Source organism: Mycteria americana, chromosome 5 (genome assembly GCF_035582795.1).
Source record: "Mycteria americana isolate JAX WOST 10 ecotype Jacksonville Zoo and Gardens chromosome 5, USCA_MyAme_1.0, whole genome shotgun sequence".
Classification (NCBI taxonomy): Eukaryota; Metazoa; Chordata; class Aves; order Ciconiiformes; family Ciconiidae; genus Mycteria; species Mycteria americana.
Window position 1 is genome coordinate 54,533,578 of NC_134369.1, and position 24,259 is coordinate 54,557,836.

The following is a 24,259-nucleotide window of genomic DNA, read 5'->3' on the forward strand; positions in this document are numbered from 1 at the left end:
ATGCCATATATGTACCCTTCGCTCTCTTGCTCTCTTTCTCTCTCTGCCTTTCTCCTGGCTGTTGCCCCAGGTCTTTCTATCAGTATGGATAATAGTATGTTGCTCAATTATGTGTATGTCATGAATAACAATAACCCCTCTTTTACATTAGAGATCACGGATTACTATTATTCATGTAACAAAGAATGTAGTATGAACCACAAAATTATACTCATGTAAGGGTCAAGGAAGTGTAAGGGTCTACAAGGGAAGTTGTATTTCTTAATTAAATCCTTCTTTTTATCTGGTACGCTGTATACTTATAAAAGAGAATATTAACTTTACACGTCTATGTTGCTATATGCTATAGAAATATCTACTCACAACCTGCTTGTATCTCAGGGGGAGTATTCAAAAGCATCATGGCAGTGGCAGCATCAATGTCAGGATCTGGAAAAATCAACCAATAAATACATTATTTACAACTGGGCTAATCTTCTTGCCCTCGTTGCTAAACTATAGGTTCAACCACATCTCTGCAGTGAAAAGCTATGAGTTCATTATTCAGAGGGCTCGTTGATCACACATTGAATTTACCCCCAAACTTGCATGTGATCCCATTGCTACTATTAAGTAGAGCACAGTGATGAATGTCACCAAACCATACTCGTGTGTGCATGATACCTTTGCTGTTAGCCTCATGAATTCGCTATTGAATTCTGTGGAGAGTATTTCGATTTTATTACAAAGGATCTGTGAAAGCAGGTGCAACATCACAATTTGGAAGCAACACACAGGGAAGGGCTGACAGTAGAGTGGGAAAGCGTAAGGAACATCTACACCTGAGCAAGTATAGAAGAAGACACTCGGTCATTTCGATTTGTTGATAAGGATTTCGGCGATGTTTGAGAAAGTGTTGGAAGCCAAACTGCTACAATTAAGGGGGAAAAAAAAAAGAAACTAGCGTTTCATTGAAGCACCAACTTATTTGCATCCTCATCCGTTGTCACTTTAATATAAGCAAAAATCTTCGGCTGGCTGCTGTTATTCTTAAATTGGTTTCTGAATCCACCACGAACAGTCAGTTGACAGATGGTAAGTTATAGAGACAGACCAAAATATGATCCGTTTATAACTATATTCACTTGCTTCACACACAGCAGCTCGGCTGCTATGGCAATGCAGGTAGCTATGACAACAGTAAACAACCCCAGAACGGCCACTGAATAAGCTGAAAAGAACATCTGCCCCAGCAAAGCGTCCCAGCTGCCCTGGGGCGCAACTCGCTAATCGCGCAGTGATGCTGTGCGACAGAGAAAGCCGCCTATGCCATGTCCAAATAAATGAAGTGTGCAATTGAAGCAGACATAAAAACGCACACCCTGGCCGACTGCTGCCTCTGTGCTGCTAAACTGAATGACTAATGAGTATGCGTTTGTTGTTTGGGTTTTTTTTTTCCAGCTTGTCAGTATTTATACTAAATTACATACAAAAAAATTCAATTTACTGCTAATAGCTTCACGGCACTTTATTTTGGCTATTATGTCAGAAAATTACTTTTCACTGTTAAAAATATATGTATATTGTTCCTTTATACATTTCAAATTTATTTCCAGTAGAGTAATGTGATGTGGTATAAAGTCCTGCCATTTATTAACAATACAAATGACATTGAGAGATGATTTCAATATCTGCTTAAGCAAAATAGAAATTCACTTGACCAATTCAGAAAAAAAAAGGGATTTTTTAATTAGTTTAAGTATGTACTATTTTTCTGTGAGTAGCTGGAAATACAATCCTAATGGCTACTCTATTATTTAATTGCTGAAACAGTAAACAGAGCAACAGTGTAGCAGGTGTAAAACTAAAGTTGAAGCAGCAGCAGACTAGATTAGTATAGAAGGTGCCCACGTACTAGAAAGCAGGTGCCTGTCTGTCTCCTGGACAGGTCAGCATAGCCTTTTCCAAAAGTCACCAGCAGACTCTTCAGAAAAGCAGCTTTACCAACTTATGTTCATCTTCAAGTCTGAAGATACATCAAAAGCAATATTCCTGCTGCGAGCATCTACGCTGAAAGCGCCATTTCCAAACAGCCTCACCCCCGAACACATGCCATGGTGCAGGACTGGGTCCACACAGCCCACACAGCAGGAGTTTCCCCTTAGCCAAACTGAAGAGGAATAATCTACCTAACAGTAAAAAGCAAGACAAAAAGCAAAGAAGCCTGAGAAATAAAGCCAAACCAAACCAGAATTCTTCCATCTCTTTCATACCATAAAATCAGAAGATTGTTAGAAGTTGAATTTACTGTATCATAATTCATACAGCCAACTTCAGTATTTATCAGCTGTTCCTAAATTTTGTTTTCTTGTTTTACTTTAAATAAGGTCCCACCACTGAGTACCATTGTAGCATAATGCTAATTTTGCTGTTGAAAGAAGAAAAGGACACAACCAGAAAAAACACAATTCCTGCTGACTTCGGGTTTTGTCTGTGTAACAAACTCTGTGCTTTGAGAGAAAATTGATGCAACCAGTTTATCTTGAAAGGTACATTCTTAGCCTTTGGACCACTAATGGTACCACCATGTTTCTGTAATGGCTTCACGACACTAACACGAGCTCTTTACAACACACGACTGCATCCACAGCAGCTGTTTTCCAAAGCAGAACCATGATTCAAGCACATCCACACCTGCTATGGTGTCTAGCTCTGTTTCTATTGGTATATTCTTGAAGAAACCAGACAGCTATTCCATAACGCCTTGGCAGAGGTAAGAGGGCTTGGCAACATGCACGCAGGGTGGTGTCAGTAGGATCCAGGACAATGCGCTTTGGGTCGTTCTTCTGCAGAGAGAGAAAAAAAAAGGAGGGTCTGGCTGCACAAGGAAGTCAAGGGCCGAGGGCCAGCAGTCAGAGACTGCACAAAGAGGCGCACAAGCAACGTCCAAGGGCAAACTGAAAGGCCAGTTCATTCTTGCGCGGCATTTATGCTCGCCATTTGGAAGTGTTCTCCTGAGAAGGACGTCAGGTAGAAGAGCCAAGAAGTAGTCATGAGGAACAGCACTGAAGGCAGATGAATGAAGGGTGCCTTTCCTTGGACTGGCATTTCCTGCTTAGACTCCTGGTACCCACCAGTGCCCCATGCTGATGGCCCCTTCCCCACAGCTGGAGTCTTCCTGAAGCCTCTTCCATGCGGATCCTCTCATTTCTAGCGGTAAGGGCTGACCTCGCATGGCAGCCCAACCAGACTGGTAACTGGATGCTCTCCCTTCTACCTGCCCGTCTGCGTTTGTGAATCTGTGGATTTCATAACTTGAGATCTCTGCCCTACCCAAAGCCTGTGATCAACGTAAAAGCTCCTGAAGTTATTAACAGTGGGTGGTTAGTGAAAAATGATTGCAGGCACAGCTTTCCCTAGGAAACCAGGTTAAAAATAACTTTACATACAAAGTTTTGGAATTTAGAAAATTAAGTATTTAAATGAATACATTCTGGTTTCTTTCTGCTAATTAAAGTAAGTGGTGAACTGACTGCATACACAAACTGTATGTTCATTTTTTGCTAGTGGAAAGTAGAAGGTGCCCAGCTTTCCCAGTGAAAGAGGAAAGTAAAGAACAACAACGAAGAAGGAGGACTGTGGGTGTTGTACGAAAAAGGAAGAGTACGTCAAAGTCTCAAACAGGCAACATCAGAGAGCGACAAAAAAACAGTGACAAAAATTGCCAGCAGCCACAGCTCTCCCTTAACAGACAGCTCCTGTCTATGCACTCAGTGCTTCACGCTACAATCTGAAGTTTCAGTGCTTGGTCCCTCATCCACCAGGTGTCCTTCACAGGGTATCAGAAAGGACCTGGAAGAAACTTTAAGCACTTACACAAATTCAGAAGCATGAAAGCATACATCCCAATGCAGTTCAAAGCCAACAAGGGGTAGGAACTCCACCACAGCCGCAGTACCTCCCCTTGCAGTGGGAGCCTACTGTTATTTTTGCCAGCATTGCTTTCAAAGACAAGACTTCTTTTGATGAAGATGCTACCAACAAAGGATAAGTCACAAACCTCATGGCTCAATGCTGTTGGCTGCATTTTAGATTCAAGCCCCTATTCAGCAAAGTGTTCAAAAGTGAACACCAAATCGGTAAACTGCATCTAGTTCTTTCACTGAAGAACTAACCTACAATTTATCACTCTGTGGAATTACGATCTAGTGCATATTGTCAAGACGTGCTTTGAGCCAAACTTCACTCTGCACATTCTGCATAGATCAGAATCTATCCTGCATGGACATGTGAAGTGGCGAAATAGTAGGCATGAAATATTTTGGCATGAGATTACATACAAACATTCAGCAATGCAGAGGGTAACCCTCAGGTAATAGACTGTTTATTCTAGAATTGACAAAAAATAATTAAAACCAAACAGGGTACCTGAGAAAGCCGGATGTGACAGCTGTCCTTTTATTATGTTTGTGATCTCTGATCCGAGTTCATTTCATAGAGAGAGGAAGTGTTTTATAGTAATTCATATTATTTTGATATTTTTATTTCAAACTTTGATCTGATTTCACGGAATGCTTCCAACCCATCCCCTTCCAACTAAATCGTAATAAAAATTAGGGTAACACAGTCCCTCTTGATTTTGCTAGAGGGTATTTATTTTTACAGCCATACTGTAAGGTTTTAAAGAAAATAGCAGCTGAAGCAGTTCAAAGCAACCATGGCCTGAATTTTCCAGCACAGATGCCTAGAGAGAGGCACTTAAGATGCATATTTAGGTACTACTAAAATGTTACTGCCAACTGATGTAAAAAACATAGTTAGTAAATAAACTGCACCATCTGTACACTACAACCATTGCCATGTTATCTCATCAGAAAGGAATTTATAAGATCTTCTTTTAATTTAAAGTTACTACATCTAAAATAGAACTATTTTTGTAAAGAATTTCACTTCACCATTCAGCATGCTAGCTTTTGGCCCCTTCTACTTCTGCCTCAGCATCCTCCACTGCCTTTTTCCATTCAAGTGCTCTACTCTAGCTGGAATGCATAAAACTTACTGCCACTGTACTCAGAAGATAAAAGTCCAGTTTATTCCTTTTCTACAAGATCAGTCTTTTTACTCCCTGCTTCAATTCCTAGCACAGCCCATCCCTACGTGTTTTTTGTGAACTGATACTTTGAGATGTTCTCAATTTTCAACTGCAGGAAAATGTTGCAAAAGCAACACTCTGTCTTCCACCTTTTACCTTCAGGCTTATTAAACTGCAACAGAGCAAATAGCAGCTTGCCCCTATTTAACTTGTCTGTTAATAGATGTGCCTTTTCCCTTCCCACATCATGATGGTTAACCTTGGTATGAGTCAGGTTAGGTCAAAGACATAGAGAATAATTAACAGAGTGAAGGCTTTTTTTCTATGTTTGTTTTTTCTTTGTGTTTTTTTCCTATTTTTAATTTATTTTGCCTGATGACAGAATAAGAACATAGCTGTTAAAATAAAACTGCAATGTGCAAGATAGAAAGAAATACCTGAAGAGAACTGTAAGTACTGTAACTCTGTCAAACTCCTTGGTGTAGGATGCCACTGAGTCCACTTCTGAAATATTTAAATAAGGTTGAGTAGAGCTCTTAAAATAAACAGAATACTTGTGGAAGTGTATGGTAAACCAATAGGATTCAGAACCAAGATCTTGGGAAGAAACAAGAAATTACATCCATACCTCAACAACAGTGCACAAAAGACCAAGAATGAGAATTCTGGAAGCTATATAACAGAGGCCAGGAGGAAGCAATTTCACTAGCAATACAAAACTGGTCTGGCAGTCACAGTGGTTCTCCCACTCCTTTGAAAGGATCTAGTATGAGACACAGAAGAAAGGTACGGGTCTAAACAAACCAGTCATTTTTCCTGTTTTTTAAGTTCATTTCTGGCACTGCCAAGTAAGCTAAGGCACAAATTATTCTGAGACGTCTAATTTTCAAATACAGAACATTTATGACAGAAACCTTCTTCCTGCTCCTCTATTTCATTAAATTTGTACCATCATGAAGCTACACACACAATTTCCATTCTCTAACAATACCATTTTATCAGCTGAAAAACTGTATAAACAAACAGTTACAACATATATTCTTGTTAAAAATATTAGCTTTAATATAAAGAAAGGTAGGAGAAAGAGTTACAGAAGGTCTTACACATGCCCAAACGCAAAGAGGTTCATCTATCATTTGGAAAGCTGCATGAAACCAAAACATATCACCCTAACTTTTCATCTCAGTAGTAAAGATTAAGATCAATTAACTGTTAAAAGAAAGACTCACAACACTGAAATATGTTTTACCAGTGCAATATAAAAGTCTTTTAAGAGACAGCTGACTAAAGAGAGAGTAGATAGACACCTTATACATAAAAATGGCATATTATAATACATTCTCTGCTTAAAAACAGGGCAAGAGATTTTTGCTTTTGTTTTGTTCCTTTATGTTTATAAGAATTTTTCCTTTTGGAGTACATTACTGGGAAGCTTAATTTTCAGTGCTGAAGGATGCAAAAGTAAAATTTACCCATCACAAAGGCAACAGTAAAGTCTTTTTTGACTCCATCCAGCCTGTGCAGCTTATAGTACTGAACGAAAACATCAGCTGGAGAAAGCACTAGCCAGCGAGCCCAGCACAGAAGAAGAGAGAAACAATTTGCTGTTCCATCACGAACTTACCTGATTTGTGATCAGGAATTTCAACCATCTTCTTAACTGATTGCTGCAGCCTCAGCTTCTACAGTGGAAGACGGGATTATGAGGGCTGTAACTCCTTGCAGCCTTACAGGTTGTACACATTTTTTTTTGACCAAAGGATACACATACACACAAACATACGTGCTCTTTGTCCCCAGTTAGGCAGGTGTGTGTTATCTCTAACTGAGACATCAAGGTCATCATTGCTCAAGCTCAAGCCTTCATAATGTCCCTGCTGCTAACAATAGGTTTTTCTTCCAGCAAAGTGGGAGGACGGCTGACAGGAGGAAGCCCTCTACAAAACTCTGACCATTTAAGACCAAATAAACCATATCTTACTGTCCCATACAAGTGTTTGTTGTATGTCAGCACTCATTTCTCTCTCATGCTATTTCAAAATGCATTTGTGTCCACTTGATCTTGAGAACCGAGTATGTCTTTCAGTCCAGCAAGCGCAAGACATCCTGACTGGAAAAGAACCAACGCATCTCGCATAGCCCGAGTGACCCTTGGGGAAATGCTTACAGTGCCCCCTCTCTCAGCCACTGGTTCTGCAGGAAAAGGTGACTTTTGGGTACTTTCACTGCAAGATGAGTCTTCAGGAGGGCTTCACCCAAACATCCCAACTACTGGAACCACCACAGCACAACCCACAGCATGAACATGGCAGGGGAAGGCGAACATAAATTCCACACCGGTTTCAGAATCCAGAAAGCAAAGGGGAAAATGTGAGATAAACATGAAAACAACAGTGAGAAAGGTATTTCAGGGATTTGAAGGAAAAAAATGCTACTAATGATGAGAAAAGGGGTCAGGCATGTGACATCGCCAGTGAAAGGACTGTATATAGTCTAAGTAGGGAGCCAAATGCAGTCTAAAACCAAAAACAAGAGCAGAAAAGGTGAACAAAAGACCCAACAGCTAAAATAGCTGTGTGCTAATAACGCAGGCAGACTGACATAATAAAAGAGGAACTCAAGGCACTAGTGTTATTACAGGACAATTCACAAACAGGGTAGAACAGCAATTATTATTGAAACAGGTGTCAAAAGGTCTGTGCTTTTCAAGGAAAAAAAATAGGGGGTTTATACGGAAGGATACTGTCATGCAGTAACAAAACAGCAGACTTCGGAAATAAAGAAAGAAGAAAATAGAGTTTGTTTGGAAATGCTGTGGAAAGACAGTCAAAGAAGACTTCTAAGAGAGAGACACTGGGTCTGCTCTTGACTTCTTGCACCAGATATGGGTCTGGATAGAGCTCTGCATCATTAAAGAAATGGGAATTATGTCAACACGGGAGACCAACTTCATAGTACAGATTGGAGAACAAATGCTATTAACCATGGCAAGGCCAGTTATTCCTGGATGTGACAGCTGACAAGTTTCTTTATCCACGTTGCTGAATGAACAAGAATAGATTCTTTTCTGCTCTTTATCTTAAGTAACGAGAATGACTTTGGAACAGGGGACCATGAAATGATTCAGTTTAGATTAAGTGGGAAGGATAACAGCAAGCCTAATTTTGTTTAAGATCTATGATTTCCAAAGAGCAAGTTTTGATGAACTAAATGGTTCCTCTGAAACCTCTGGAAAACAGACTGAGCTGAGGAACCCTAGACCTCAGCCTGGGGAAGGCTGCACCTCCTCCAAGTCACTGTGCAAAGAGCTTGCTCCAACTTGTATCCTGAGAAAAGTAGGAAAGATTCATTCTTTGAAAAAAAGAACAAAAAAGCTAAAAAAACAAGCTGGACAACTGAACTGACACGGAAACCTACTTTAGGAGAGAAAACAAAGCTTGGCTTGCTCAGTTAAGCAAAACAAAGGCAGAAAAGAAGTAAGACTCTATCAATACGATGAGGTCACCATGGGATGCAGGGAGGGAAAGCAAAGAAGAACAACTATTAAGTTTAAAGACAGCTTCAGTGAAGCAACATTGGCTGAAGACAGACTGGTAACCAGAACATTTCTAGACAACAGAGCAATGGTATTTTGGAAAACTCTCCTAACAGGAGCTGGAACAAAGTAAAAAGATTGAATGTGAGTTTTCAGAAGTATTGATGCAATGTTGCTGCTCACAACGTGACCCAGGGAAAGGGACTCTCCAGAAGCTGCCTTCCGAACTGTGCTTCTCTAGGGCTGGTAAGCCCTCTGCAAAACTATGACACAGAGGGAAAGAGCACAAAAACACAGTCATGAAGAAACTATGCCAGTGGAAGCCCATTTGTAGAGAGGCTTATTTACATAAACCTGCAGAAGCACCAGGATGATGTCTGACACTCCAGGACCAGACTTCACACCACTTCATGACAAAGCTGACCTGCACAAAGCTTACGGGCAGTGCTACGGACAGACAGGACCCATGCCTATCAGCTTCCAGTGTGCGATGTGCCCTGAGCTGCTGAACTCAGGTGGGATGCCTGAAGCTTGGTGGCTATCTGCACTTGGACGAGAGCAGCACAGAGCTGGAGCCTCATACCTGACAGTCAACGCAACGCGAGTGGTGAGGTAGGCCCACAGCTGTCATACACGGCTGGCCTGAGCTCTGTGGCAGCAGCCTTAAGCATGTAAGCAAGACTCCCGGCATTATGAAGAGGAGCTGGCCAGAGGCTACTCCAGTAGCACTCGAACCACGGCACTATGAAGGAAAGCCAGTGAGCAAGCCACGTGAGACCTGGCTTGCAAGTGGTCTCAGCTCTCCCCTTGCACTCCCATGCCTGCATATAAACTTCTGTTCAGACTCTTGCCTTCTCTCTTCTGCTTTTCTCTGCAGGACAGCAGAGCAGGTCCAGGCAGGAAGGTGCAGAGAGGTGCCAGCAGGCAGAGCCTTGTACGTGGGGAACTGGGAGAACCAGAAGGGAAGGACGGTGGCCCACAGCTTAGGGAGGTCTGTGCACAGGGGCTTCTTCGTGAACCCAGGAAAGGCTGGAAGAATCAGCTGCAAGTCCAACAGTTCCCACTCTGGTGTATGCTGTGCAATCCTGGGTTTCAAGGTGTGGAAGTAGGTGGGACAGCTAGAATTGCCACCAGAAGTATGTTAAAACAGTATGAGCATGACCAACCAGCAGGTACACAGACAGGCAGGCATGCAGTCTGCTGGGGCTCAACTCCATACCACACAGCCATGATAGCCAGCCAAGGCTTGCCCTCCAGTTCCAGATTAGGTGTTTTTTTCCCCAGGAGGGACAGTGGATAAATGGAGGTGCGTTAATACTAATTCTTGAGTAAAGTCACACCTGAGAGAACAGATTACTTTTTGTTTGTAGAATTATGTCCAAGACAGGCAGGCATATTATAAATAAAGAAAAATCAAAGTCTGTACCGTTTACTTCCTTTCTTCCTAAGATTGAGGCCAACTAACAGTCACTAGTATGAATCAATCAATAAACATATAAATCAAATCACTAGTTTTGAAAACCTATTATTAAACACATTGGAAAACCCTGCTGGGGCAACTCTTTCTCCCTTGCCAACCTTTTGCAAGTGTATCCCCATTAAAGACCAACAGCACTAGACACAAACTTACCCAAACAGAAGCAGACTAAAGCCTGTTTTCCATCAGAGCGCTTGACAATCATTATTTTGCATTTCTGTGAGCCAGCCCCAGCCTGTACGTGGAGATGCCAAAGACTCGCCCAGGTCTGTGGATGACGGCTGAGCACTCTCCACAGGCAGTGATGTTCAACATGGCTGGAACAAGCTGCTCTTCTGCTTCTCAGAAGGAAATCAATGGAGGAGGGAAGACAGCCCCAGCAACACTGCCATCATCTGACAAAACTGGTTCCACTCTTCCTGCAATACTCCTTCTAAAGTTCCTTAATTTTCAAATAAAGGAAAAAACAGAAGAGCAGGAATCTAGTGTTTAGGGCCTTTTGACTTTTTTTGCTGGAGAGCTTCCCAAGTGGGCTGAGGGATGAGATGTAGGCCAATGGTAAGGCAGTGCAGGAGCTAACATCGTTTTTGAAGAATTATTATAAAGACATATGAAAATAAAGATAGCCTTTGAAGATCTTGACATTCCCACTGCAGACGTCTACAAGATAACCAATAGAGTAGCAGAATTACTTTCTAATTACAACAATCAATATTCTGAGACCATACTGGCCTTTTTTAGTGAAAGCTCCTGCTGAAAGCAACACAGTGAACATAGGCTGCCTGAGCACTGAAGAGACTTCAAGAGTGAAATTAGTCAGCCTTAGGTTAGGGCTTTAACTTAGCTTAAATAGCATACGTAATAATAGGATTTATTTAAAACAACTGCAACACAGTTTGTCTAGACTAAACATTACATCCTAGTTATTAGGGTTTTTTTGTTTCTTACTTCAATACTTCATAGAAGAGATTTTGTAGTAGACATGTTGTAAACCTGAAAAAAAACCTATCAAACTTGCTTTTGCTTACATTTTTCTTGAATTCAGTTACATATGCATCTAAGATCTTCCAGTAAACACTTTGCTAATGCAACAATTTAGTACCATCTGTGCTATATAGTAGCAAACATGTAAGTTAAATATTGGCTTCGCTGGAATTTTTTACTTAAACATTTGAAAAACAGAGGAAATATGAAATGCCATGAACCAAAATGTGGCGAGAGAATAATTCACTCGTGTCTCTGGAAGGCGAGCACTAAAACAAGACTTTGCAGCTAAGTTGCATTTACAGGTCCCTTGGATGCCTCTAACGTGCCAAACTGCTATCACGTAGCTCCTCTCTATCCAAAACGGTTGAAATAACCTTTTACTTACTATTATCTGTTTTGTTTTAATTAAAAAAGAAGGGGAGACACAGGATTCCACTTCTGCAAACCTCTGATTTGCTATGAACGATCCTGTCAAAACTCTTTGGACTCTCCATTGCTGCTAGCTGACAGGCAAGATTATCGGAGGAGTAAGGAACGGGCTGAATACAACCAGAATTCCTTTGCAAACTCTTTCAGCTGAAAGGTGTAGAGCGTATTTACTTCACAAAACAGAGTGGGTAAGCTAAGGGGCTCTCGTCCCATTCTCTTTATGCGGTGAACGGGGACCCAAACTGACCATGTGCACAGGCTGTGCCTAAAAGAAGTTGGTGGACGGTTAAAAAAAAAAATGAAATGAAGCTTTATCCAGATAGTAGTGAGAGCTGTGGCTGTAATCCAGGAAAGCACTTATATGTGTATACAAGCCAGAGAATGAGTAGTCCCCGTGGAAGAGGATCAGAGTACCAGCATCCTGCAGGGCTCAGCCCCAGACTGGAACAGCTGGGCAGCTTAACTATAGCTCAGGACAGTTTTGTAAAAACATTAGTGCTTTCATTAACGAGAATTACAAGTGTCTTTTGCGCCATTCTCATGGGCACACAGCAAGGCCGGAGAGGAAACCACCTTTTAAATGGTGCTAGATCTCGTTTCCCCTGCAGCTCCCCAGCATAGCTCCCCATCCCAGGCAGCCGTGTCCCTGCTGGGGAGGAACGGCTGTCGCTCCAGCCAAGCAGGCAGTATGACAAAAGCCGCCACGAAGAAAGGGAGGGCTTGCTTTTAGTGAGTATGAAGTCTTCTTGTCAATTTTGCGTTTACACCCAAATAGAAAAAATGCCCCACATTTCTTTTCGTACTCCAAAATTTCCACAAACTCTAGTGAGAGCTGGTTTATTGATTTTAACCCCGAGTTTCTGTAATCCTTGTCAGTGCAGCACGCAGGCATCTCTCTGGCCTTTTAGAGTTCTGCTTCATGTACGTACAGCAAACGGTTCATACTAACTCTGCCAGCTCAAACTCAATTTACTAGCATGATCTGTGCGTCAGATCTGTGTGTCTGTGAGAGCAAAGCACCGGCTGTCTAGGGAAACAAATCTTAATACTGTTTGGTAATCAGATCGATTACAACAAAACAAAAAAAGAGAGAACACATTCATCTTGCCCCCCTCCCCATCCCTGCCTCTCTGCGGCTGATCTGTAACGATCGCCTGCCCTCTCATGGGAGAGTCAAGCGGGCTGACTACCCACCACCGTCCAGACCCATGCCATGACCCTTCCACGGCCAGAAGATGAAGAGTTTCTAAGCACCCCAGTGCCTGTCAAAGACTTCCCTGCCCACTCAGAACCGCCCTGCTTCTCTTCTTCCTGCCTCCAGCAGGGGGTAGAAAAATCTCAAAGTGTAAGGGGTGGCGGACCTCCAGAAAAGCAAATGCAAAAAGAAAAAAGCTCCTATGTAGTTTTCATTTTAATGCCATCATTTATAGGCAAACAGCTGTCTTTCACACAGTCAGGAATAGAACTAAAAGCCTTATAGGGATCCTTTCCTCTCCCCTCCCCTAGCACATACCTGATGCCCCAGTTTAGAAACAATTCTTCATAAATCTGGTGCAGCATTTCATCTGGTAAACAAACACGCTAATGGCATGTATTACAGTCTTTGGAAAGCCTTTGTTATAAAAGCCACAAATATTCTTCCATTGGGAACACACCAACAAAAATAGTTCAATTTTATGCAAAATTGTCAGTGAAATTCCAGTAAAGTTAAAGACCTGGTAGTTACAGGACTCCTTAGTGCAGGAAACCAAGTGCTAGATTGTACAACAATCATACAGTTATGGAAAACTGTAAAGCCTTAAAATGCCTGGAGATAAGTCATACTGCTCACTTGTTTCAGAGGAGACTGACAGTGGTAATTATGCCTGATGTAAAATCAATGTTGCTGGACTGGATGTTGGCTCGGAAGGGCCTGGAATATATAAACCCCCAAACTCTTAATGATGGGAAAGCATTGAGCTACATCTTCCTTTATCAGGGATGAATGTAAGCAGCTCCTTTACTTTTAGTTTCAAGGCAAAATATCTGGAAACATGTTTGAGGTTCGTTTTCATGTCATTATTGGGTATTTTAACAGAAGTGTGAGGATGTATTTGCGATGTTACAAAGAGTTTATTTATAAAGTTAGTTTTAGAAGTGGGAAAAAACTTCCTTTTCTACTCTTCTCATATCAGCCAGCAACATCAAATCTGATCTGGCCCTCAATCACGATAATGCAGCACAGCTTGCTTAGGCTTTTTACTGATGGGACTGCTTTGAGATTGCTAGAAAGGATGCTGATGAGTATTAACTATGATGTCTGTCATTTTGTATCTCTGGGTAATCCTACAGCTCTATCATTATGATAGCAGAGTGCCTCTCAAGAATTTAAACACAGAAATTCTCTCTTTTCTTTCCAAACTTTTAGATTACGTAGTCTGACTAAGGGTATATGTGTACATCAAAGAAAAACAGACACACACGCACGTACAAGGTATTGGAGAAAAAGCGCAGAAGGCAGAAAAATGAATTTTGCAGCAAAACCTGTGATAACACTCTGGCTGAGCATGTATTCTACGTGAACTCCACCTTCTATGGTCCTCAAAACTAAGGCTACACTGCAACGTAATTACTGAAGGAGGTCACAGCTTTTCGGGGCAAAACTGGAGGAAATCTCTTGGAAAACTCTGACTATTTGGACAACTATGTTGGCTTTCCAGGCTGGAAACTAAACAGATACCTTCATAAGAGCCTCTATACAACATAGCAGAAAATTTTCTTTTAAATCAGCTGAAGGGTTCTGTCAGAGCAGCAAATCCATTTTTTCTGGAAAGTCATGTAAGAGTATATATTCCACCCAGACCAACAGAGAGGGTCTAAGTCCACTGTTACAGACAGATGGTAGCAGATACTTCTTACTGGCCTAGCAAAATGGGCATCCAATAGCTCTGAAAAACTGAAAGGCCCCCAGAGCAGAGGCAGAAGCAACAGTCTGCCACAGAAAGGACATCTCCTAGTGCTGCCCCATCTTTTCCACCACCACACTTTTGTCATTTGCTCACAGAAATCTGGATTTGCTAAAACAGACCAAAGCCCTGATTGGAAAGTGCTGCAGGACTGCCCCGCATGTTGGCTGATGCTGTCATCCCCATGAGATGAGATGCACAAATCTTACATCACCACAGTGCCACCAGCTGACCAAATCTAGAGGAAGCTCCTCACTGACCCCACACAGATGTTTAGTCTTCTCCAAATTTGCTTGTTTGCACCTGTTCTTATCAAACCAACCCTTACCTTGCTTTACTAATGCAGCTAGCGAAGAGCAGCTGACTACAATCACCTCTGAATTTCACAAGATGGCAAAACAGTTTTCCTTTCAGATACCTTAACCCATTAGTGACTTGCCCCTCTTTACCCCACAGAATGCAATCAAAAACACGTTTTTGGTCAAACCTTTCGTAATACTTAAACATCGCTCCCCTCCAATTTGCCTTTCTATTTTCCTGTTCCTCTTTGGCATGTATCAGTCCTTCCAGCAGGCTCCTTCCCTTTTTCCACATGGATAAGTGCGTGGTGCCCATCGCCGTGGTACCAGAGCTCCTCACCACCAGGCAGATGCACCAACACGCCCTGCCCAAGACCCCCAGCAAGGCTGGGACAGGGCTGGGGCCTGAGTTTTGGGGGTGTTGGAAACACAGCCCCTCTGGGGCAGACAGCCGTAGCTGAACACTGAAATACAATGCGTTAATAAGTAGGTCAGCTTGTTCCTATAAAAGTAACAGGTTTAATGCCGACTGTGCCTGCCAGCAGGAGTAGCAAGCGACTGCAGTGTTCCCCCGTTCCCCGCATTCAGCCCCTTCGAAGCCACAACACTCCTCCTCCGCCGTCGCCCTCCCGGCGGCAGGGCAGCGCTCGTGGGGTGCCCGCAGCCCCGCCGCACCTTGGCCAGCAGCAACTCCGGCTTTGCAGGGCTGCGGTCAGGAGCCGCCGCTGAAACCTTGCACCAGAAAGCAAATTCCAAGAAAACAAACACTATCACTAGGCAATTGAAATGCAGTTGGTAGCAACAAACAAACCATCTGCAACAAGGATCTAGGGCTCTATTCTTGCCAACAGGTTCAACAGGTTTTGAATATTAAGTCATCCCAGTTTTATTAGTGCCTAAAAGGGAAACACCACAAAAATCTTGTCACCTGGGGTTTCGCCACTGTCCCTGCTTTAGTGCAGCTCCCCCACTCGGTTTCTCTCCCTTTGGCAAGGAAGTGTTTTGATCGTCCTTAAATTAGTCAAGAAAAACATTTCCCTCCTGTCCAACTAAAGCATTTAAGCGTCGCAACCTGACTGTGCGGGCCTGAGGCAGGGCTGCGTGTGGGCACCGTGGGAAGGGGAGGTGGGGGGCAGCACCCTGCCTGCCGGGGAGCGGGAGCACTTTTCAGTTTGCACGAGTTGTCGGCTGCGCAAGGAAGCGCAGGCTGGACTGAAACGTGGTGCGAGGTAGCGCGCTGAGCCTTCGCGCAGCTGAAGCACACCTGGGCTGCCCGCTCGCCAGGCCCACCCCAGGCGACCGACACAGTCCTGCGTGACCTCGCCGTAAAAACCTGGGCTGAACCTTACCTGCACGGCTTCTTCACCTTATCACAGCCGATACAGAAAGCTCTCCTGAACAGAAGGATCACTGCTTGCAAGGGACACCAGTTTATTTTAATAAAGGCTCTGATATACTCGTCATTTGCTTTAAATGCAGCAGCAGTCAATGGTATTTACTAAAAATAGCGCAAAAGGCAAGAAAGTTCATTCAAACGTTTCTTCTCCTCTCAATGAAGCAGCTCACTGTGATGCCTCTGCAAATGGATCTTACGAATCAGCCCAAGATGGCATCGCGTGGACTGCAAGACCACAACACAATGCCCAAATACCATCTGCTCCTCCCACGAGCTGGTCTTGAGAGCCTTTAGCTTTTGTAAACAACTGCTGGTCCATTTTATTTTGAGATGCTGCACAATGTAGCAGAACACACTTACAAGCTGACTATAATCAAAAGCTTTATAGTCTGCTAAACTTGTTTTAAATAATGCATAACTACCAAAAAAGACACACTGTACTCTTAATCAATTTTCATGCAAACTCAGTTCTCTGTTTGTTGCATTTTCTGTTTATAGCAGCACAGCTTTAAACCACAGAATAAATAGTATTATTTTCTGTTCCATTTTAGCTCTAGTCCAGAAACATACACTACATTTAATTACTGTTTTGGTAGAGTCCACCTACGCAGACGGGCTGTGCTTGCATGAATCAACTGGTATCTCTGGATTCAGAGCACAGAAGAGGTTAAAAAAAATTAGGGCACTTATGTCAGCCCCTCCTTCCTCTCCCCTGCATTTCATCACACTGAAAGGGTTTAAAAGTAAAAAATTCCTTCCACATCATATAATCCTGGCATCTGCTGTGCAGCAAAATCAAGCTCACTCATTTTGCTGTGTTATTCCCAAAAGTAACTGTACAGATTCAGGTCTAGAACTCCATTTTCCACTCCCTGAAGTTTCCAAATACCTGTTTTTCCTATTTAGGCACATCAGAAAAAGCAGTAAACACAGCTAGTAAATACAAAGCACTCTCCTCTGTCCAAGTGCAATTCTGATTGCATTACTTAAGAAATATAATTTCCTGAGGCTTTTTACTGCCTTACTTTATGATACACATGATATGGTATCAATCTACCAACCTCCTTCTGCTGCCCCTTTCTTCAGCAGCCCGCAACTCACCCGTGACATTATGTAGTTCAAATACGAAGCCATTACCAAGATTAAGCCACAGAAGGAATCCAGTCTAAAGAGTGAGTAGGTCACTGTGGTCATGTTTATTATTTAATAACAGCGGGAATAATTCATATCACAGCAACAATTCTCTACCACTCCATTTATCAATTTCAAAGTAAAGTACATCAGACCTCCAGGCAGTGATGGGAGACCGAAGGCTCAGTCCATTTGGACTCTCTCTGTTAAGCCCTGGGCCCGTATTCAAGGCTGGACTCCAGAGTAAGATATATGGGAATGATCCTCCTTCACCTATATGTCCAGCAAGCCTGTGCCAGCAAAACCTTGGGAGTAGCACAGCCTCAGATTCACATCCTACTTCCATGCAAACACTGTGGTTTCAGGTAAGGTGTTTCATCGTCCCTCCTGAACAAATGAGGTTTAACTTTTCTCCTTTACATAGGCTGCCTGGCTGGTGTAGTCACTCTGCAAGCTTTTTGATGCAAAGACTGTCTCTTACTACATGTGTCTCGGTTGACAATAATTGCTGTAGTTGTCCCGAAGTGTACAATTTCTCTGATTTTTTTAATGTGATTGAATAAGAAACCTAATGTCCTCACTAACACCTTTATCAGATATATCTTCTTTGCAGAACAGGGCAGTGTCTGAATCATTAAGCTAACATAATCATTAATTTTCTTCTTTAACACGCTTTCCTTCACACCCTCACTATTTGTTAATATGATTTTCAATACATATTGAAGCTGCAATGAAACAGAAACAGGAAGAGATGACAATAAAACTTAATTCCAAGAATCTTCCCATTTCTACAGATCTCACAGATGAGGCACTTTCAGCTTGCTTTTCCCTACATGCCTTTATCCTGCGGCCTCAACAACTGATGAACTAACAACTGGGTTTCCAAATCCTTACAACAGGGCCAAGGTTTTTGCCTTTTTATTTGGCTAATCTTTTCACATCTATTTGCCTTGCTGCCACGACAACTAAACAGCAAATAAGTGATTTGAGTTCATTCAATACATTCCAAATTGGGAGCCTGCCTATTTTGTTTGCTTTAGGGCAAAAGGAGGAAGCAAACAGCAGCTTTGTAAGTGAAGTTGCCGATATTCTTCTCTCAATTATCGCTGTGAAAAGATATAGAAATGCAAAGTACTCTTTACAAACAGAGTCACTTCATGCTGATCCAACTTGTTTCAATTCACTTTAATTTGATTCCGCCTCTAGAAGTGGTTTAACTTTGATACCTACTATGGTTTTTTACATTTAGACAGATTGTTTTCAACTCGGCAGGACAAACTAATGTTAGTAAGTTCCATTTAGTTTTCAGTATTTGCTTAAAAGGGGGGTGGGAACTCATAACCAACAAACCCTGAGGCTATAACCAGCTCCCTGGATGCCCAATGCCATCTTCTGATTGTATCATCTGAACAATTCCAAGTGATGACGTGGTTTAATACTTTTAAGACTTTTCCGCTAAGGTGGAAAAGAAAAAGCTACTTTAAAAGGTCTAAAAAAACCCCACAAAAGCATTTCTTAATAATTGCTTGCCAAGGATGTACTGCTGCATAATAATCTTGCAGAGTAGCTGCAGCAGGCAATCAGGTCTGGCACATGGTAGTTCAGCTGCAGTTTGAAATAGGTACTGCTTTAAAGCACAACTTTACTGCTCCATGACTTTATGGCAGTAATTTGAAGACTTTTTACCCAACGTCAAAAAAATATTAACAAAAAGAACCCACTGGAAAATCAAAATATTCTTTAATAAAATAAATGCATTTTGAAAATTTCAAAGTTCATTCAGCTTCTTCCCAGCCTGGCCCTGGCAACTAAACAAGTACAACACAGGTCATGGCAAGAGGCCAGAGTAAAATCACAGCTAGGAATCCCTTTTCTTTAAAAGTCTACCCAATTGCATGGATGAGATTCAGCATTTCTTACGTGGGTTTTAAAAAACAAACAATTCCTGCATCTTCACTGAAAGGGAACTCTCTTACAAAATTCTGCGAGGAGCAGAGTTGAAGAGGAAGGGACACAGAGAAGCTTAACTCACTTAGCTCCTCCAGCAGAGTAGGGGCATCTCCCCTTTCAGCTACTCCATAAGCACCACAGGCATCAGCAGAGAACTGTGAATTCAGCAACATAATGCTGGGATGTAAAACCCCATCGCCACTAACACACAACTGTCATAAAGTCCCTAACGGTGCCTTGCTACTCCAGTCCTTATTTAATATGTGCTCGAAAACAGTCATGGCACCTATATGATTAAAAATTTTTTTAAAAAGTAACTGGGATTATTGTTGGGGGGGAGGATGGAGGAATGGAAGAAGGGGAGAGAAGGAACAACACATTTCTTACCTGGTAACACCACCTGAAGACATATGAGAAAAGAACCAAAAAGATGCCGCCTCAGAGGCCCAAGAAATTCTGGGCAACCGGTCAGGCAAATACAAAAATGTACAACCAATACAAGATTCACAGACCTGAAGGGGGACGGAAGTTTGCTCCTTTGTAAGCTGAAGGTAGAAAGTCAACCAAAAAGACATGAACAGACCTCCGCAAAGTTGACCCAACTCTAGTTTCTGGTGTTGATTACAGCCCTGTAGAGACACACACCCCCTGCACTTCCCACACGAAGGTTCTCGCATTACATAAACACTACAAATGATTAAAAATTACACGAAATTTTACAAAATTACATGGTATGCTTCTGCTTCTGTTGCCAGCCCCGAAGTGTTTAGCACACTGCTAGGCTATCAAGTTTTGTACTCTGTGCCAGTCACTCCCCAAGGTGTTTATGTGAAGCACTCAGGCAAAATGAACAGAACATCTGTATTCTATTTGCTAATGAGCAATCATCATTTCTACAATTCTCCAGCCAGGGATTTTGCTGTTTGGAATACTAATGCCATTTAAAAAAATTAAAGAAAAAAAAATAAAATGTTCTGCTCATTAGTACTACAGTTACTAAAATACTTTTGCACTATTTACAGCGCAACCAGGCTTCTATTTCCATTACTTTCCAGTATTTTTACAAAATTAGAGCTTTCAGAAATAAAAACTTTGATGATATATACTTAATGTATTTTCAGAATGAGCATCATTTGCAATGCAGCTCTTGCTTTAATTACATTTTACCCACACAGAGGCAAGGATTTAAAATAAACTATTATAAAAGCTTTTCAAACACACCCTACTGAAGATTCCCTTCATTGCTTGCTTTTTATATTGTGGCAGCACCCACAGCAGGCTAGATGAGATAAAAAGAAGAGTTATAAAAATACAGGCCATGGTCTACAAACTTAATTATATGAAATTCTTATGTGTGCAGAGAGAGAGAGAAGGAATACAACAGTTTTTAAACTTGGGACATGTTTCGTCTGCAGACAGAAAGACCTATCAGTTTCCCTTCTAACCAGTGGATATTGGCATCATGTGAGGAACAGGATTATTCTCTGATGGAAAGGCCACATCGAGAAAAGAGCAACATGCAAGGGAGTGCTCCCGGCTGCCTCCCCTCACTGCAGCACTTGGGCATTTCGGATGTGAATTTCCCTTACCATCCTGTGCATCAGAAATCATGCTGCTGAAGTCAGTGAAGTTGAAGAGCAGCAGATGAGATCAGAATGGGATATTAAAGTCAACAAACCTAATTAAAGTGGCTTATATAAGAATCGTCTTTATACTTGCTCATGGTGTACTGAAATGTAACTTTTACCAAGCAAGAGAAAGACAACTAAATACAGGATTTGATTGATCTATCTAAGAAAGTCCAACGTGGTACTCATGCTCTCACGTGGGAGCAGGTGAGGAGAAAGCATCCCTGCTAGGCAGAAGGAACACAGTACACCAGAAACGTCTGTTTTTCCACACGAGAGCAGAGATGTATTTCAATATGCTGTGATGCCCTTTCAGTCCAAAGAGGATGCATCTCATCCTATGATCCACAATTGCATCAGGTAGGGTCAGTACATTTCAATCACCGATGAGATACTCAAAGGCAGCTCTGCTCCCCAACAGGATGACACGTCTCTGCTGCTGTAGCCATTTCCCAGCGAAGACATCGTGATTGAGCGTTTCCGTCCTCGGCTGGGGAGGCTTTCTATCGCCATGGCAACTGGCAGCGGTCCACACGCCACAGAGGACCGCATCGCATCACCCCGCCAGGACAGGAACGCCATGCCATACTTTAAAGCCACCTTCCCTAAAGACAAAACAAAACACCACAGGAGAGAGCAAGAGAACCCGACTCTCACGGATGCCGGATGCAATAATCTGCTCATCACGAACCTCTCCCTCACCCTGTACGCTCGGCTGCAGGCTGTGCTTTAAATCACTCCGAGGAAGGTGTTTTGTTTGACTGAAATACCCAGCTGGCCTCATTTCGGTCAGTCAGACAGGAGGCAGCCTCAGTTTTTTCAGCATTTACCTCTCTCATTTTAAACAGTCACCGATCAACTCGGAAATACACCTCTCTCCTCCTCACAGAGCCTCCAGCCAGCAGCAAAGCCAGACCCAGCCTGTGCAGAGGAGCTGCCCGCCTCAGAAAGCAGAAGGCCCCCAAAGCCCCCCACATCTCAGCTGAGTACGAGGCAGACCAAAACCAAGGCTAGATGATACACAGGAGCAAATAGTTGTTTCTTATGCCATGATAAGGTAACTTGCACCTGTCCCCTTCTGCCCTCAGACTGCAGGCTGCTCTACCCAAGCCAAGGAAAAATGCACTACCAGGACTACTTCAATTTGGTTAAAGCTTTCTACATCTGTTTAAGGAAATAACACAAACCTATTTTAATACACAGATGACCACAAACCGTAACTCTCTTTCGCTTCCCCAGAACTAATTATATACATGTCACCAGAGTGTCATACATCTCTCTCTTTCCACCTAGAGAACACATTTTTCACTGCTGCGGTCTAACACTTTATATACCGAACAGTACTCTCCGTGCAACAGTTTAGGGGAAAAAACCCCTAGTCCTTCAAGCGATGTGTGTACTTTTATAATGTTACCTAGAAATAACACTGAGCTATAGCGGTTATTATTTAACAACACATCCAATGGGGAAAAATAAATGACACACCTTATATAAATATCGATAAAAATGTTTCTTCTTACTGTGTTAGTAGGAGCCTACATCCACACTGACAACAAATATAAAGGAACACCCTGTACTTGCACTGAAACAGCCAGCATGCCTTTACTGTGGAAGTAAAGCATGAAACCATGTTTAAAGGCAAATGAAGTTAAAACTTGACTCATACTAAACACAAAGTTACAGTTTACTTGAAGGTACAGAATTTGTGACCTCGCAGTTTGAGCAAAGCTGCAAAATTATCTATAGAGGGACAGAAGATTCTTTTAAAGGGAAATACAAAAGTAAGCACCCAAAAAACCCTGAAAATCTCAGAAACTATTGAAGTTTCTCAGAAATCTCAGAAACTATTGAACTATTAAACTGACCACGTACGAATGCCTGCAATAAACAAAATAGCGAGGAAACACCAGACTGAAAGACCAAAAAAGAAAACAGTTTACGCAAATACAGAGTGCCCTTCATTTGCACATCAGGATTCCCCTTCTCACTGTGAATAAAATGGATACCCTGAGGCAAAATTAGTTGTTTTCATCATGCAATGCCTATGCAATTTTGCTAGAATACACTAGCAAAGAAAGATGCCAATTCTGTTTCAAAATGTGTTAGAATCACAAATATTGATGTGTTTCCCCAACTTCAAGAACAGAAAAAAAACAGAACTAGCATTGGAAGTTGAATGTCTCGCACTTATTAAAAACCAATGAATTAGAACTGAACAAAAAAGCCCAAACAAACATGAAAAAGTACAGACAGGCCTTTGCCTCCTCTCAAATCTCCAAACACCCTCTCCACCCCCCCCAATATGACACCATGCTGTATTGGGCCATGTTCCAAAGGCATACTATGAACAGAACAGGCTGCAGTATTGAACCAACATCAAGAAACCACCTCTTAAAACTAAGTTTTAAATGAAGCACTTTCATGAAAATTGAAAAATATAGGACACCAAGAAATCTGATGGAATTTGGTATAACACAAGTAAGTCTGATAAAATTTTCAGTTTCTGTTTTAAGTCAAAGAGCCAGATCTAGAGGATGTTCTCACACTAAGGCCACTAATGAGGAAGTTTGATGTTTTGAGCATAAAAAAGACAGCGTATTCAAATTTTAAGCATGGGAATAAAGTCACCTACCTACAAAGTACTTGTGACCAGCAGAAGTCAAGGGAGTTGAATCTTACTTTCTTCTTAGACATTAATGAAGTAATGGCCACTCTTGTCATTACTAAACTAGTTTAAGCAGGGCAAGATTGTAATTAGGGGAGAAACTTCATATGCTAGTCCCAAAAGGAGACACATACAAAGAGCATCAAGCAGCAGGACTGCAGGAAACATCTGATAACCAAATGTGTGCACACAACGTAAAATGGAGACATTTGTTTATTGACAGTTGCAAAGTAGGCTGAACATTTTATTTACTGTTACCTCATTTTCAGTATTACACAGATCATTTGAAAGAGGGCTTTAACAAGCATGAAGCACGTCCGTGTGCATATGTTTATGCTAGCAACCATAGGGAACTTCAGCTCTTTACATTCTGCCTTTTCCCCGCACAGGGCTATGACAGCAGAACAACTTCAGTGCATGCCAAGCACGCAGCACAAAGTCTCTCCTCCCGACATCTTTAGGCAGCTGCTGAACCAGGCTAACTGCTGGCTGCCAGGGCTGTTCCCTCTTTGGCAGCAGCGCTGCCCACTCTAGGCAGTTTGCAGCTCTCTGGCTTCTTCCCTCCCCACCCCTCTGAAGCGAGGGTTCGGCTCTTTTTCCCAGTCAAACCTTGGCTCTTGGTACAGAGAACTGGCAGAAAACACTTCTGCCAGCAGAAGACACTGCCATGCCCTCAGTGTTCTACGGTCAAACTTTTCAGGATGGGATAATGCACTGGTAGGACATCTACTGCTAGGGATATAAAG

General features: G+C 42.2%; 1 protein-coding gene across 5 annotated transcripts in view; it reads right to left on the bottom strand.

Annotated features, from left to right (window-relative positions):
* The window catches only part of FOXN3 (forkhead box N3), a 210,455-nt gene that overhangs the window by 24,318 nt on the left and 161,878 nt on the right, over window positions 1–24,259 (bottom strand). For 3 of the 5 annotated variants that reach the window (XM_075503418.1, XM_075503416.1, XM_075503419.1), the window contains exon 5: window positions 364–429. The exons of 1 other annotated variant lie outside the window; for it this stretch is intronic. In XM_075503418.1, the coding sequence (XP_075359533.1) occupies window positions 364–429 (66 nt within the window). The remainder of the gene's footprint in view (window positions 1–363; window positions 430–24,259) is intronic. One more of the 5 variants, XM_075503420.1, reaches the window with a different exon arrangement.